Source organism: Spodoptera frugiperda, chromosome 7, assembly GCF_023101765.2.
Source record: "Spodoptera frugiperda isolate SF20-4 chromosome 7, AGI-APGP_CSIRO_Sfru_2.0, whole genome shotgun sequence".
Lineage (NCBI taxonomy): Eukaryota > Metazoa > Arthropoda > Insecta > Lepidoptera > Noctuidae > Spodoptera > Spodoptera frugiperda.
This window is the reverse complement of record NC_064218.1, coordinates 10262976-10280276: the sequence shown is the minus strand read 5'-3', so window position 1 is coordinate 10280276 and position 17301 is coordinate 10262976. Positions and strand designations below refer to the sequence as shown.

Below are 17301 nucleotides of genomic sequence, written 5' to 3'. Positions count from 1 at the left end.
TTTTTTTCATAACGTTGAGCGTGATTAAATACCTATTACCATTAAGGATCTCAGTCAACGGCCAGGATTTATAAAACTGATAAATACAAGCCGGCAATTGACGCGTGTGTAGTTACACTTGTGTGTTGTGGCGTGTCGCCGAATTACAACCGATTGGTGGCCACTTCCCACGCCACGCCACAACATACAAGTGTGTCTCCGACTTAGTATTCGCCTGTGTGAGTATTATAACTCCTCGCCAATAAGACTGGCCAAATTCGTAAACTTAACCTTTAGTTTTCGTCTCATTGTCTATTTATTATTTTTTTAAATAAAACACATGCGTAAACATAATAATTTATTATATTATCTAATTCTGTTATTAAATACATAATATAGTCGGTATCGAGCGGCTGTGACAGTTGCAACTGACGAGCTCGGCAGCGCCTTGCGTTTGAAGCTTAGAACTTCGAAATCTGTCTCGTCTCACAAGTTGTACAGGCGTAACAACAAGGTGTCGGAACGTCTAGTTACCTCAATAATGTATAATATTATTACAGGCATCGTCGCCGCTCGGCACTTACACTATGTAAGTAACGATAAACAAAGTAATAAAAATCTAAAAAATAAAATATAAGTACAAACGAGTCAGAACATAATTATATTACAAAGCTATATTTAAAATAGCATAGTTGAGTCTAATAAATGTATTTCTGTGATTAGTATAAAACACTGTAGAGCTTGAATTTTAGTTATTGTACTTTCTCGGATTTGAAACATTAAATTAGCAGCCCGTTCTGCGACGACCGGACGGACGCGAAGGAGCGACAGACGTAGAGGCCGGCCGGCAGAACGACGCCGTCGTCAACGGGGAGAAGGGGAGGCACGGGATCTATTGCGAACGAAACATAACAACGATCACAAAGTCAACGGGCGCCAGCTGCCCGCGACCCGCCGCGCGGCGCCTTACGACTTCTTCCTGCAACACACAAGCAAAGCGTCAGGCGGGCCCGGGGCGCGGCGCGAGGGCGGCGGCGGCACTCACTGCTCGTGGTTGTCCGTGTCCGAGTCGTCCAGCTCGGGCTTGGTGCGGCGCTTCTCGTACACCAGGATGATGGCGCACAGCACGAACACCTCGGCGCAGATGCCCAGGAAGGGCCACAGCGCCGCGTACATGTCCTTGACGCGCAGCGTGGTGGCGGCCTGGCCGTCCGCCGCCACGCACGAGTACACGCCGGCGTCCCCGCGCTGCGCCGCCTCCAGGACCAGCTCGGCGCCCGCCACGCCCTGCTCCGACGCCGCCAGCACGGCGCGCGCGCCCAGCGCCACCGTCACGTCCGTGCCGTTGCCCTCCTCCGACGAGTTGGCCACCGTCCACTTCACCTCGGGGTACGGCTTGCCCACCACCTGCGCGGAACGACCCGTTATAGCCGGTCGTCTGATTCATTACCACGTTTTCTCGTTTTGGAGACCGCTGCGCTTCGCAGAGGACCCCGAAATGAGCAATGAATCTGATTCGTGACAGGACACCATCACCGAACGTAGCAAAGTCGCCACGTCCGGTGGAGTTATTCAACAGATAAAGAAACTTATAAGAAGAGTAATAATTTTAGCGATTGACTCTCACCCTGCAGACGAGCTTAAGTTTCTGTCCCTCGACGACGTTGGTGTTGGCGGGCAGCTTGGCGTATGGGCGGCCGCGCAGCTCCCAGCCCTGCGCGGGCGCGGCGCCGCCGAGCGCGCAGGTGTAGTTGCCGAAGTCGTCCTCGGCCGAGCGTCCGTTGAGGCGGAACACGGCGCCGCCCTCCTCCAGCTTGTATCGCTCGCGCAGGTCCCAGACTTCCTCCACCAGAGTGCCGTTCTTCCTCCTGTACATACACACTCTCAATATACGACTCGCCATTTGCTTAATAATATGAAATATCGCTCGCCCAGTGACTCTTGCATCGTTCTACTTCTAGACAGGACTGCAGGTAGTTAGAGACAACGTCTCGGTACCGTACCCACAACACACTTTTTTCAGGTCATCTATAGGGTGACTGGTAATTAGTGACCGATATTTAAACTCATACTCATGATTACAAACAACTTTCCCAAAGAAACTTTTTTGTATAATGGCAGGTTTCCAACCTCATGCATGAGAAGCAGGCGTCGTAAACGTCAGGTCTACCACGATATGTATGTGACGATAAGTGTAAGTGTAAAGATATTTTTATATAGAAATAATTATCGTTTAAAGTAATTTGAATTTATCTGGAAAAATAAATATATAACTACACATATGAACTGTTTTTGTCTAATGCAGAAGTGTATAGATTAGTTATCAGTATGCATTAGTTATAGTATGTAGAAGTAGCCAGGTGTACAGTATGGAGATCAATAATATTGATCTCCATACTGTACAACATATTATGTTGTTAAAATTAAGTCATAAGAGGTCTCCCCATCTATACTAATACTAATATTATAAAGCTGAAGAGTTTGTTTGTTTGTTTGAACGCGCTAATCTCCGGAACTACTGGTCCGATTTGAATAATTCTTTTTGTGTTGGATAGCGCATTTAGCTTATACGGTATAAAGTATTACCAAACGAAGCCACCGGCGTCCGCAGTGCGCGGGATGGTGCAGTTGAAGGAGAAGGCGCGGCCCACGTCGTAGTACGTGAGCTCCAGCGCCACGTCGCCGGCCGCCGCCGCGCTGGCAGCGCCCGCAGCGCCTGCGGTGCCCCCGGCGCCCGCAGCTGGCGCCTCGCCTGCAACACAGCGCCGCTGTCACTGCCGCCATGCAGCCACGTACCAAGCAGCGAGTCCAACTCGTACTCATACACTGATACTCAACCATAAGCTTCGACTACGTGCCTACTCGATGGGGAATCCTTATTAGGTATCAAATCACTTACGAGCTTAAAGCGGAGCGAAACCAAATTCATGGAAACTACTGAAAAGATATTATTGAAACTTGGCACTGGCTGATACTCAAACGCAATCTAAATATCAAGGTTGAAAATGTTTTCGAAATATCTTTAAGGGAGCAACAGATTTTTAAACTTTTTGGAAAAATTGTTTCCGAAAATTAGGTCTAGGTATTAAGACGTATGGTGTTATATTGCGGATGAGTAATTGGGTACCAATTAAAAAAAAACACTTTAGTATGTTCATGAATTTAGACATGAAAGTGTGTAGGACAACAAAGATTTGAGCCGCCATCTTGTCATCACCGTCCTCGCCGAGCAGGCTGCGCGCGCCGGAGTAACGTCTCGGAGGTGCAGTGGGTACTACGCTGAGAGAGGCCTACGTTCTCCTACTGACACGGATGGATCGGCGGCGGTGGTTGGCGGTGGTTGACAATTCGACATCACTACTTTGTTTGACGTATTCGGGGCTCGTTAGGCACGACCAATTCCTCCTAATAATAAACGTTAACCTCATGCCCTTAGTGTGGTACGACAAAGTGACATAATATCCGTATAGCAAGTAGCAACACACATAACGTCCACTTTTCGCTAGTAGTTCTGTTAGAGCACACTGCCCGAGCGGTTAATCGAACCGGAGAACGGTCTCTCTAGTTACATTCCCATTTTGCACCCTACACATATTATCTTTTTCTTCAAAAGTTCGTTTTTATACGAAACGAAAACTGAACATATATTAATTATTGTAATTATATTATTACCTAATACACTATTATGTATATATTATTTTTGATGATTTCTAAATAACTTTATAAATTTTGAGATATTTTTGGTGGTTGAGTTAAGGAACTAAAATTAACCAATGTAATAATTTATCATATTATTATATAAAAATGTAGAAAATAAAAACCACATAGAAAGGAGATTTTAAAAAACAGAATATGTATTCAGTACCAGCTACCAATATTCTTATCAACGTCGTAGGTAGTCGTTTTCATATTTCAATATTCCTCATGATTTAGCTGGTAATTAAATCAAAAGTACTTATCATTACAAAGATAACGTTACTACAACGTTATCTGGCCCGATCAAGTCCGTAGTACTGGCGATGTGTATCAGCGACATACTGCAGTAACAACACCTACAGATACTGAAGCTTAACTACAGGCGAACAGAGCCAGCAATACGTCAACTAGATTTAGATAACGAAATACGTGAGCCAAGCGCAGAGTGTGTGCCGCGGCGCCACCCGCGTTCTCATTGAGAGAACTCGGTGACACGGAAAATAATAACTTGTCAACTACAAATAATATTTAATCATACCTGGTAACGTAAATACAAGGAAATGAGAACTAAATTTACTCGCGATAATAACAATCAACAACACGGTAATAGCTTCAAACAAACGTGACTATAACTATAGATCAAACTACAAACAGTAACTAGTAGGAAGAGCAAAGCTAGTTAACATGACCGCGTCGAGCGGTCTGTCTGTCTGTGTACCGGCCGGGCTGGACGCGGGCCGGACGTGCACGCGCACGCGCGCGGACGCCTGGCGCGCGCACGTGTACTCGCCGGCGTGCGCCGCGCGCGCCGCGGCCGCCGTGAGCCGCGCCGTGAGCTTGCCGGCCGCCGCCGCCTCGCCCGCCGGCCGCATGTCGCTGGGCACGGCGCCGCCGTCCTTCCTCCACTCGGCGCGCTCCTCCACGCGCAGAGCGCATTCCACCGTGAGTGGCGCGCCCTCCTCCACAGTCACGTCCGCGTCTGCGCATGCCTCGCATCACTATTCGTACTACCCCTACACCTCAGTCTCGATCTCCTCCGGTTACAAAACGTCTTTTTCATACAGCAAAACATTTCAGTACCTCAAACTACCGTAGATTCACCAAGATACTCCAAGTAAATATATTAATGTAGTATTAAAGTGTCGCTACTGCCTGGCCTGCATTGATCACTTTATGTTCCTAACTATAATAATTAATGCGACTAAGTAACGTCTTACCTACGTGTATGTGCCCGCTCATACACGAACGTATACGATCACGGCTACGGCGTGTGGCGGGCGCGACAAGCGGTGCGGTGCTGTGGCCACATTGACGCGCGAGCTGTTGTAGCGTTTGGAGGTCGATGATTCAGGGTAACAGACCATGGGGGAAGATTAGTAATTTTTACTAGACAGACGACTAGGGTTTTAGGGTTCCGTACCCAAAGGGTAAAAACGGGAACCTTATTACTACGTCTCTGCTGTCCGTCCGTCCATCTATCTGTCACGAGGTCGTGTGATGATGTATTTTTGTTGCCGCTATAACAAGTCGCTAAATCATGCCGCTATATCACCAAAGAATGATTTCTTAGTATTCTAAGAAATCATTATTTAATCAACTAAAAACACGGTATAATTACATGTCCTCGTCAAAAGGAGAAATTGACATCTTGAGCGCTAATGCTATATGTTTGTTGGTACGAAGCCCAAGGTTCCAAGAGTAACCTTCCAAACTGTTTGATTGTGGTAACATAATATTAGATGGTCATCTTGACCATCTATCTTATGGTATCTATATTATTATTGTATACATATTACATATTTACATATTAGGTATAAAGCTCAAGAGTTTATGTTTCTTTGAATGCACCATTCTCAGGAAATACTTGGTTACATACAGTTTGAAAAAATACTTTTGAGTTGGATAGGTCATTTACCAAGGAACTCTAGCATAAAATAACATGTCCTGACTGATTCATCCACACTGAGCGCAACTATCAAGGTTGCACACATGGAATGCAGACTATATACTTTATTATGTAGGCAATTGCTAAGAGATTTAAAAAAGTAGTCGCTCAAAAGATATACAGACTTATATCAGTATACAGTACAGGTTTATATTTATATATAGTCGGATTGAGTAGGCACACATATCAAATGGGATCACAGAACTACTAACCAATTATTTATCAAGTAAGAATTTATCACCAGCAAAGGGCTATTATTATTTATGTATGAAAGTTCAAACAAGGTCTTGTTTTTCAGTTGTTAGAGTAAAATAAATAAATATATGATTCAGGAATTTTGGAAATATTGACGATGCTTGTCCTTTAATTATGTACTTCTTCTTTTTCAATCTCAGTTGCATCAGAGGCCTTAATAGAGAATACTAACAAACAGCCCCGCATTAGTTGTGGTATCATTTATTTAGTTAGCAGTTAATAAAACAAATACAAGTCATGATGTTCATTGTTTTATGATTAAATAAAGAGACATTGCTAGCTTGTTTACTCAGTTCTACTGATAAAGTTAAGATATGGAACAAACAACACTGAGCTCAGGAAATTATCTGCACAGTTAATAGCAGTTTTTGTGTTCAGCAAGATTACACCAAACGCTCACACTCCCTGTAGCCATACCAACAAATTCTCTCCTATGTTTAATGCTGTAGGTATCATCACTAGTTGTTAATTTAAATCATTTCTTTTAATCTTTATTTATGTAGGGAATTTAAAAAAATAATTCATTATAAGGTACTGTTTATCAATTAATCAAAACTGACAAATTATCAACTAAGTAAACATATGTGAATGCCGGAGCCATGCTTAGATGTGGTTAACATTCCGTCTACCACATTTACTTGATTTTGGCCCTTCATTGCTTGGCTTACCCAAGTAACAAATAATTTCACTGTGAAATTATTTCCTTGACAAAACACACACAGTACCTTTTTGGAAATTACAGTAATATAATAAAAGACTAAATGTTTTACTACCTACAGAACAATAACCATGGATGGATACAATCTAAATATTCATAATTGTATTCATCTACATGGTTATTACAACTAATAACTATACTCACTGATCAACTAAAAAGAAGCTACCTATTCTACTAAGCATCGCATTGTATCGAATCGCTTACTGTATGTGCATGACGACGACGACTAGTCCTTGATCTAAAGCCGGGTCCAGACGAGTGTAACGTGTAATGTAATCCACCGTGTAATGTAACACGAATTCTTCAGCGCGAGTGTTACATGTAATGCTCGTACTGCCGTCCACACGTAGAATTCGTGTTACATTACGCGGTGGATTACATTACACGTTACACTCGTCTGGACCCGGCTTAATCGGAATACGAATACACACAGTGTTTTAGAAACCCTTGGGGGAGGACATTTTTAGCTAATAGCGTATATCGATGTAGTTAGTCCTAATAACACAAATTGCAAAAGAAACCCCATGTCAATTATTTTTAGTTTTCGAGAAAACTAAAGTTGCTAATTCGAAGTGTGGTTTAAATAGGATTTTTAAAATTTTTCTTTTATCTTTAAAATAAAGAGTCAAATTTGATATCCGGATTTTATCACATATATTTATGTGTTATTCAAGCTTTACAACACGAATGAATTGTAACTAGGTACAAAGATATTTGCAAAAAATCCAATTTTAGTTTCTATTTTTTATTTCTTTATTGACATAGTTTCCGCACGAAATCTTCATGGTAAATGATACTTAGCCTTTTGTACTATGTACTTAAATTAAATCAGCCACATAATCCGTGGTATTACAAAATTATGTACAATTGAAAAAAAATCTAAGCGCCTTTATTATTACAAATAGCAAAGTCCACAATCAGCACTTTGCTTTTTAAATGATACAATAATTTTATCTAGAGAAGTCGACATTTTAGAAGATAATGCTTAAAATAAATTCTTAATTAATCTACCATATAGCAAATGTCATGTCATGATAGTTTGCAATTAAAAATCGTGTGGTGACTATTACTAGGACCTACGTAATTGAAAGAAATACACATTAAAACATGTATATATTAAACATATCCATATGGTAGATTAAATTTAAAATTATTGTATCATTTAAAAAGCAAAGTGCTGATTGTTGACTTTGCTATTTGTAATAATAAAGGCGCTTAGATTTTTTTTCAATTGTACATAATTTTGTAATACCACGGATTATGTGGCTGATTTAATTCAAGTACATAGTACAAAAGGCTAACTATAATTTACCATGAAGATTTCGTGCGGAAACTATGTCAATAAAGAAATAAAAAATAGAAACTAAAATTGGATTTTTTGCAAATATCTTTGTACCTAGTTACAATTCATTCGTGTTGTAAAGCTTGAATAACACATAAATATATGTGATAAAATCCGGATATCAAATTTTGCTCTTTATTTTAAAGATAAAAGAAAAATTTTAAAAAATCCTATTTAAACCACACTCCGAATTAGCAACTTTAGTATTTTTTTCTCGAAAACTAAAAATAATTGACATGGGGTTTCTTTTGCAATTTGTGTTATTAGGTCTAACTACATCGATTTACGCTATTAGCTAAAAATGTCCTCCCCAAGGGTTTCTAAAACACTGTGATACAGTAATAGATAGAGGAACTGGCCCTGCGTACCGCCGCAATACATCTACCTACTAAATATTTGATAATTTTTAATTAACCGTAATTAGGTCGAAACAAATTTTATTACTCATCGTGTGACATCATACGACAGCCGTCGCCCATCAGCTGCGACGGGATCACGTATTTATCGACTCTCATGTCTGCGTCAAACTAAAGTACAATGCAAATACATGCGCGAACCTAACGGATCGGACGAAGAGCAATGAAATTGCGTTCATAGATTAGATTATTCAATATTTCAACAGTATTAAGGTGTCGTACCAGACCGAATGACACCCGATACATATAGGGACTTGGATACTTATCACAAGATACAGTCGAGGTCGATACTAAAACAATTAGGAATTAAAATTACTTACTTTGTGCGTTTGAGGGAACTCCGAGAGCTATAAATAGCAATACCGGAGGTAATAACAGTTGCCGCAGCATGGCGACAAGTTTAACTCACACTGTTTCCAACAAAAAGATAATACTAAGGAAAAACAGCTAAGGCACTGTCTATACTCTAAATTCCAATAGATCGAAGTGACTCGTCCGCTCGCACAGTAGCAGAACAATGAATGATTTCCTGTTGTGAGTGAAAAAGTAAAATGGCGCACTTTGGCGCAGACAGATATTTTTTTTTATTATTTATGAGTTGATTGGACGCCGAGTCTTTATGCCCTTACAAAAAATTGTTTCTTTTAAAATACATACATAGATACAAACAAATAAAGAAAACAAAAATCTTGGCAGCATGTTGGTTGGGCTCTACTGGAGAATACTTAAATGTAGTCAGGAGTTATCCAGATTCCAATAATAATTAAATCGATTGTAATGGGCAATTGATCTTGATTTTGATAGATCTAGTTTTATTAGATCTCATCCGTCATCATCAATCGTCATTCTATGGCATCGAGCATTTATTTCTTTCTTTATTGACAATGAGTTCTTATTTTTTTATATAGAAGCACTATTTCGGATCATCATTATACTTATCTATGTGAGCACTAAATTTTGAGGAATTAGTCCCTTAGTATGTTCTACCATTTGTTTTGGACATCGCAAGGTCTCTGCATTGTTGAATTCTTTGATAATATATGTCTATATAATCAAAGATTGTATAACGTACTATATATTGGGTTATGTTTCAGAGAAATTGTAAACATATTTTTTAAATAGGTAATTTAAAAAACTAAAAAACCCGACTGCGTTTCTTTATAATATGAAAATGAAAAAACCCTAAAACAAGAATACAAGAAAAATTGAAGCAGTCGGGACCCATTCTAAATATGAAGACTTAGTGAAGGCACATACGGCTGGCTTTCTAGGGTTTTTTCATTTTCATATTATAAAGAAACGCAGTCAGGTTTTTTAGTTTTTAAAATTACCTTTTTTTATTTTCTTTTAGTTTTATTATTTTTATATTTTGATATATCTAGTGTCACTCTCACCGTAAATACGAATCAAACGCCCCCTATCAAGCTGAAATCCATCGAGTCGTACAGGCTAGAGAGTGAGCAATATTCGAATTTGGCGCCAAAAATCCGCTATTTTGTTATTTTATAATTTTGATATATCCAGTGCCATTCTCACAGTAAATACGAATCTAACGACATCTCTCAAGCCAAAATCCATCAAGGCTGCAGAGCGTGCCAAACAATTATACATACATACATACTCTCGAAAAACATAACCCTCCTTCTGGCGCAGTCGGGTAAAAAGAGTAACGAATGGAGTTTCTTGCTCGTCTTTATCAATTCGAACCTACATTTCGGAACGAGCAGATATTTTCTTTGTTTAGTTGTTGTCGTTTTTAAAGTACCATTTATGGTTTGGTTTATAGTCGGCCCAATCTAAGAAGTAGATAGAGCAGTCTACGTTCTAAGAGGTCAACTCTATCGTTTGTCAGTCTACCTACCGCTATAGGAGACGGGGCGCGTGAGGGAACGAACCTCTTCACGCCCAAGCCGTCCCGAAAGACACTCCGGGCGTCGGGATCACGTGACGATCTCCGGCCACCCATAAAAAAGCGTGAGCACGACAATACCAACCTTTTCTCGGGCCATTTTCGAGCCCTTCGTTGTGGATACAACTACATAGAAGTCTGAATTTTTAGTCCCCATGCAAGCATTTTACAAACACAGTATATTTCCCATAAAAACAAAACCAAGTTTCACAAGATTGACTGACTAGCCAATCGCAATTTGCGTAAAACAAAAGCAATGCTTGCGTTGTGCTTATAATGGGTTTGTCTTGCTTGTGACCGGTGTTATTGCGAGGACCACCCGGAAGACACAGTGGAGCATACAGTGGCGGTGAGCCCTGCATGGACTGGGCACCGCCGTGTCGTTAGGGATGTGATCGGCGACGGTAACCTCTCGAGCGGAGCGAGGGGGACTGGGACGCCGTCTCCTGATTCTGCGAAGCAGTCATAAGAGCTAAGGAGGAGGCGCAGCGCGTCAGGGAACAATCCTCCTCACGCCCCATCCGCCGCAGAAGACCCTCTGGGCGTCGAGGATTGCGTGGCGATCTCCGCGTGGCCGCCGTAAGTGCGGGTCTCGAAGTCTCCGGCACAGCTAATAGCTGTGCCCGAGACTCGAAAAGTATAGATAGCTGACAGCTATCTATACTTTTCTGCCCGAAAGTCACCACCCTACGCGGACGAAGTCGCGAAATGCAAGTAGGTACTGCATAAATTAAGATATAAAGTCATAGCAATTCTTTTGTAGTAAACGATAATTTTATTTTTGAAATATCGCAAAAGACAATAAAATATTTGCCGCCTCGGAAATCGGACCCGAGCTCTATACCCAGTAGTGTTCTAATCACTCAACAACCAGGTGAACCAGGCGGGTCATTGTTTTCGTGAGAATTTGGCGCTGGAACAGTCAGTGTTCACACCACACTGTTAGAGTAGCTGCCAGCTCGGAGAGAACTTTGTTGTGGAAATAAAACAAGTTAATAACATTCAAATTTATTGATAAGTAGGAGACTAACACTGAGCTGTTGGACGGACGGAGCTGGGCCGCCCTTACTTTACTATGATACTTGAGATGTCTAAGTCTAAAAATAAATATTCGCAAAAATTAACATCACCCCTCCACGTGCTTCATAACCAATATTTACATACATTACTTAGATAAATCTTTATAAATAATTATTTATCATACTATCTTCGACTAGCGCTATAGGTATACGCGACTAAATCTACGCACAAGGTATTTGGAACCATACTAGTATAGTTTAAAGAAATGCAGCTTAATATCCGCTCCGGCGTACTCAGTACTGCAGTAGGCGCGCGACGGAGGGCGCCAGCTGCACGCGCGTGACGCGGTGCTGGCGCCTACGCCCAGATGCGTATGGTGGCGTCCCAGGAGGCGGTGGACAGCGCGGTGCCGTCGGGCGCCAGCTGCACGCGCGTGACGCGGTGCTGGCGCCTACGCCCAGATGCGTATGGTGGCGTCCCAGGAGGCGGTGGACAGCGCGGTGCCGTCGGGCGCCAGCTGTACGCGCGTGACGCGGTGCTGGCGCCTACGCCCAGATGCGTATGGTGGCGTCCCAGGAGGCGGTGGACAGCGCGGTGCCGTCGGGCGCCAGCTGCACGCGCGTGACGCGGTGCTGGCGCCTACGCCCAGATGCGTATGGTGGCGTCCCAGGAGGCGGTGGACAGCGCGGTGCCGTCGGGCGCCAGCTGCACGCGCGTGACGCGGTGCTGGCACCTACGCCCAGATGCGTATGGTGGCGTCCCAGGAGGCGGTGGACAGCGCGGTGCCGTCGGGCGCCAGCTGTACGCGCGTGACGCGGTGCTGGCGCCTACGCCCAGATGCGTATGGTGGCGTCCCAGGAGGCGGTGGACAGCGCGGTGCCGTCGGGCGCCAGCTGCACGCGCGTGACGCGGTGCTGGCGCCTACGCCCAGATGCGTATGGTGGCGTCCCAGGAGGCGGTGGACAGCGCGGTGCCGTCGGGCGCCAGCTGCACGCGCGTGACGCGGTGCTGGCGCCTACGCCCAGATGCGTATGGTGGCGTCCCAGGAGGCGGTGGACAGCGCGGTGCCGTCGGGCGCCAGCTGCACGCGCGTGACGCGGTGCTCGTGTCCACAGAGCACGCAGACGCGCGCGCCGCGCAGCGCGTCCCAGGCGCAGGCCGTGTAGTCGCTGTAGCCCGCGAACACGAGGCGCCCGCTCACCGACCACTCCACCGAGTTCACGCCGAAGATGATGCTCTCCTTGCTGTACCGCGCCACCTGTACGACACATTATTGCTACACTCGCACGTACCAACCATTCTATATTCCAGAAGTAGGGCTGGCGCTGCTCACCAATAGGAGTGGAGTCCAATTCTGACGTGAAACTGGTACCTACGGCTTTTCTTAATTAGTAAGTACAGTAAGCGCCTGTTTCACCACTTTAATATAAGTACCAGATAAGCTTACGTGTCAGATAGCTCATACAAATGATGTACGTAACGTGTTAGAGTGCTTTCCCACCAGAGATGTGTTATATCAATAGTAAGGAAGCCATCCATAGCACACATCTTTCCATAGAAAAAACAGCTTAACTGAGTCCGTTTCCAGCAGTGTTAAGCTATGTGTATTGTGTAACAATGAATATCGTCGCCCTCTCCGCTAACTGTTATATCTCACAAACTGACGTATCTGCACTGACATTAAATAGATACCTTAGGGCTTTAGGGCGACTACAAAATTAAAGAATAAGCCAAGACCTATATAAAAAACTTTTTAATTCATTGATAAAGCCACAAATAACGCATCTACAGTAATTTAACTGTAACGCCCGACCGAAAAACGGTTGCCCTGGAAAAACATCAATTGGTAGTTAGGACAGTTAGCCGGGAGGGTGACGATATGTTTGGTGGAAGCCGAACGCATCTACAGCAACGTAGCATAGCTCTTCTCTGGTGGAAAAGCACCCTTAAGTTAATTTTATGTCTAGTTACTTTGTCGCATTAGACTTATATCTGTTATGGGATTGTCATTTGTGTGCAATAATAATAAAATATTTATAACGTTCTTTAAGATCAATAAACGTACCAACGTAGTACAAAAAAGGAATGGTTGTATATATTTGCTCTGTAAAAGCCCAAACTACAGTAAATCTTAAGAGTAAAAGAATTTCTGAACCAAACCTCAGTAGCCCGATATTTAATCGACTTTAAAAAAGGAAGAAGGTTCTCAGTTTGACCTGTATGTAACTATGTATGTCTGCCATTATGTCGCCGATTGGTTAACCGATTTTGATGAGATTTTTTCAAAAGTATTTGTTACATTACACTTAGGAGCAGGTATACTAACCAAACAAAAGAGAGAAAGAGGTTGAAGTCAGTTTTTTAAGCGTAGTTTACTGAAAATTATTATTTTCTACATTTTAATTAATTACGTATTTAATTCATTACTACATTATGCACGGCTGCTACAACAGCCCGATCCGTCCAGTGTTTAGGCTGTGCGTTGATTGATAGATCAAGTCAACGAACACCCATAAAAAAACATTAGCAAAACAAATAATTAAATATGTAGACCAAAATTAAAATTCTGTGTGAACAGATCCATGTACGTTGACCACAGAAGAGCTGTAATGTTGTAGGTTGTTTAGGAATGTAGCGTCTGTTGCATTGCCGTATTTGTAAAGTGTTCAAATTAGCTCAAAGATAAAAATATGCACTTTTTAGCTTTTAACCTGATCAATCGATGGTAACAAAAAGGTGGTTCAAATCAACACTTAATCGCATCTCAAGAGCAATAGTTGATGCGCCTTGGTTTGCTGGAATTGAGCGATACAAAACGCAATATGAGGAACGTTTAACATTGCATCGGAACCCACTAGTAACTAGGAGCTGAACTGCTGAAACCGACTGCGGTCGTGGAGACGGTGAACAATAACCACCTTCTAGAAGTGGGGGGCGCAGCACTGACTGCTTCGCGTATGGTCTGGCGACCAATATAATTGTAAATGGAAAGAAAAGAAAAACGTGTTTGCTTCAGGTCGCGAAACAGGCGCTTGGTGTACTAACACAGGTAGAGTACTTGATATTGTTAGAGTAGTAGCACGCTATTTGAATCTACTGTTCGCTCTACCCGTGTACGTGGCCTAAAAATAAAAGGTGGGAAGGAAGTAAGTTAGTAAGTACCTCGCGGTCGGCGCGCAGGTCGAACAGGCGGCAGCAGGAGTCGTCGGAGCCGGTGACGAGCGAGTCCCCCGACGGGTGGTACTTGACGCTGTTGACGTCGGAGTCGTGCGTGTCGAAGGCCTGCACGGCCTGGCCCGTGCGCATGTCCCAGACCAGCACGGCGCGGTCGCAGCCGCCCGACACGAACGTGTCGCCCATGTCGGACGGCGCCAGGTCCAGGGCCATCACGTCGGCGGCGTGCGCCTGGAAGCTCTGCAGCAGTTGGCCCGACTCGACGTCCCACAGCGCGCACGTGCCGTCGCCGCTGCCCGTGAGGATCTGGCGGTCGGTGTTGGGGAACAGGCAGCACGACATGTAGGACGTGTGCGTGGCCACGGTGCGCTTGCGCGCGGCCGGCTCGTCCTCGCCGCCCGCCAGCGGGAACACCGTGACCTTGTTGTCCAGCCCGCCCGCCGCCACCAGGTTGCCGGACGGCGCGTACGCACACGCCATCACCCACGTGCTCGGCATGGCGATGGTCAGCTCCTTGGTGGCCGTGAATGCGTCCCATACCATCACCTTGCCATCCTACACACAAACACATCTATTCTGTACCTAATCGCGATAACCATGCGTCTAGTTTTAAAATGATGTGTACATCACATTAGATAGGTCACATCAACAGCTTATAAGAGGGCACTCCTGACCAAAGGTCTCTTCTCGCACGGACAAGGTTTAAGGATCCGTGCTTCATCCGTGATCACCGTGCTTACTCAATGCAGAGTCCAAATGATGTGTATTCCAATATATTTGAAATTCAAAATAACATTCAATGGAGTAAAATATACAACCAAAAACAGTCTGTAAAAACTAGCCAAGCCTCGATGGATAGCTGGTTGTTTATCTCTAAAATCTAATGAAATTTAGACATAGTCATGCCAAGTCAAACGAGACATTCAAAATGTCCAATTCAAATAAATTATTTCAACTTTGTGATTGATATGATAGTCCACATTCACTATACGATTGGCACAATGACTGGCCACGGGCTTTCCCATGAAGTGTAACAGGTTCAATTCCCACACTAAACATCACTTTGTGTGATCCATAAATTGTTGTTTCGGGTCTGGCTGTAATGTGCTGCTGTATGTAAATGAAGCCATGACACGACACTGAAAAATTTACATTGTAGCTGAACAGTGCTGGAAATTTTATATTGGATGTCTTCTTAAAAAATCCTAATTTATGATCATATGTTTCTTTTTACATAACTTGAATTGAAATATTATTATGTATGGTGCTGCAAGAGGTTTACCTGTGATGAGGACACAATGTGTCGTTTATCTGGAGACCAGTCGGAACAGAGCACCTTGGACTGGTGGCCCTTGAGCATGCGCCGCAGCTTCAAGTTGGGGAAAGCAATGGTTTCCAGCCGTTCTGCTACACATGACACTGCAATACACACAAAACAAACTAACTTTGAAACAAATATATACCTAAAAGATCTCTTTATATTACATTACAGGCCTACATGACTCGGATATAGACATGATGACAGATATAGACAGTCTTAGACACTAGGATCTATTACATTGTACACTAGATATTTTAAGATACCTTGACCAAAGACCCGCTGTACAGGTACAGTACAGTATAAACTAAGAAAAGCTAAGTATACATTACTCCAACTTATCCAGAGACATTATTCTAGTATTTTTGAATTTGTCTGGAATATCTTCTACACTAATACATTATCAATTTATATTTTTGTTTTTGATTTTAAGTTTAAATTTATTTGGTTTTCAATTTGACACTTTTGTTACTGTTATTCTAAACACTTAGACAAAGCAGCAGAACGAAGCCAGTACTGGAATATTTAATACACTGGCACACATATTTGTGTTGCAAACAGCACACTGTCATGTTGTTCCAACAACAACAACTAAAAGAATAGTTTCCCACAGGTTCTGGCGGGTCTAATGTCTTTCTAACTTTTAGGGACAGGGACAAATGGGCAGCTCTACTAAATAGACGTAGCGGACAGTGGCTGACGCCAGCCAACATGCGACACTCACGAGATACATCATTGAGCTTTTGACGCTCTTCCTCCAATTTCTGCTTTAGTGCTTCGGCTTCACGCAGCAGCGACTCGAGTGTCTCCTCGGGGCTGGCCGCCACCGCTGTGTCGGCCGCCATCGCGCCGCTCTGCAGCCTCAAGCCTGCACTGCAACGCTTCTAGTGCCACATTATTACAGGGAAAACTTCGCGCACGCCCTTCGGCCACCCGTACTATGGGTCACTCCCCACACTGCTCCACCGCGACCACTCTATTAAGGTTCACAACTTTAAATAATATGACATCACTGTTAGTCAAACACTTCTAACAAAATTATCGAATGCTTTATTATTATGTTCAGATATAGGTTCTGCTTTTATACGCTGAATCAATACCAACTTCGACTGAAGTCGTCGTATCTATCAAACAGAAATTATTACAGAAACAGTTGTCAATGTCAAAAATATTTTCTAATGCCAACTATATAAAAAAAAAACGTTTTCTCTATGACTTAAGTAAGTGTTGGACTGGGAGTGTGATAACATGGGCATGGTGGTAATAGGCGTAACTGAGGCGAGAGTAGCCTTATGTACAGATAGGACAACTTAACTTATTTAACATATATTTTTATTTTAAAAAATATATTGAAATTAGATTAATGGCATGGCTAGGACCCATGTCTTGTGGCGTGCCAGAATCCTCTCGTTTGAGTTTGAGGATTTGAATCTAGGACTTTAATCTTACTGACGTAAAAAGCTGATGGACTCGCAATATTATGATCTATGAAAAAAAACGTGTATAATAAATTACACTTGAAAGTACCA

General features: G+C 43.1%; 2 protein-coding genes across 3 annotated transcripts; both read right to left on the bottom strand.

The window, feature by feature from the left end:
• Positions 1–324: 324 nt before the first annotated feature.
• On the bottom strand, positions 325–8899 carry LOC118265889 (basigin). The gene is made up of 5 exons (XM_035579162.2): positions 8672–8899; positions 2566–2731; positions 1607–1847; positions 1025–1386; positions 325–958 (listed from the first exon to the last, which is right to left on the bottom strand). The coding sequence occupies exons 1-5, from the start codon at positions 8739–8741 to the stop codon at positions 946–948; spliced, it is 852 nt and encodes a 283-aa protein (XP_035435055.2). The 5' UTR covers positions 8742–8899; the 3' UTR covers positions 325–945.
• A 2357-nt stretch (positions 8900–11256) lies between these two features.
• LOC118265888 (guanine nucleotide-binding protein subunit beta-5) lies at positions 11257–16928 on the bottom strand. 2 transcript variants are annotated; one of them, XR_007705401.1, is made up of 5 exons: positions 16497–16928; positions 15737–15873; positions 14443–15009; positions 12014–12538; positions 11257–11919 (listed from the first exon to the last, which is right to left on the bottom strand). XR_007705401.1 is itself a non-coding variant. In XM_035579160.2 (4 exons), the coding sequence occupies exons 1-4, from the start codon at positions 16615–16617 to the stop codon at positions 12296–12298; spliced, it is 1068 nt and encodes a 355-aa protein (XP_035435053.1). In that variant the 5' UTR covers positions 16618–16928; the 3' UTR covers positions 11257–12295. The 2 variants fall into 2 exon arrangements, 1 of the variants encoding a protein (XP_035435053.1); XM_035579160.2 differs by having other exon boundaries at positions 11257–12538.
• Positions 16929–17301: the final 373 nt, after the last annotated feature.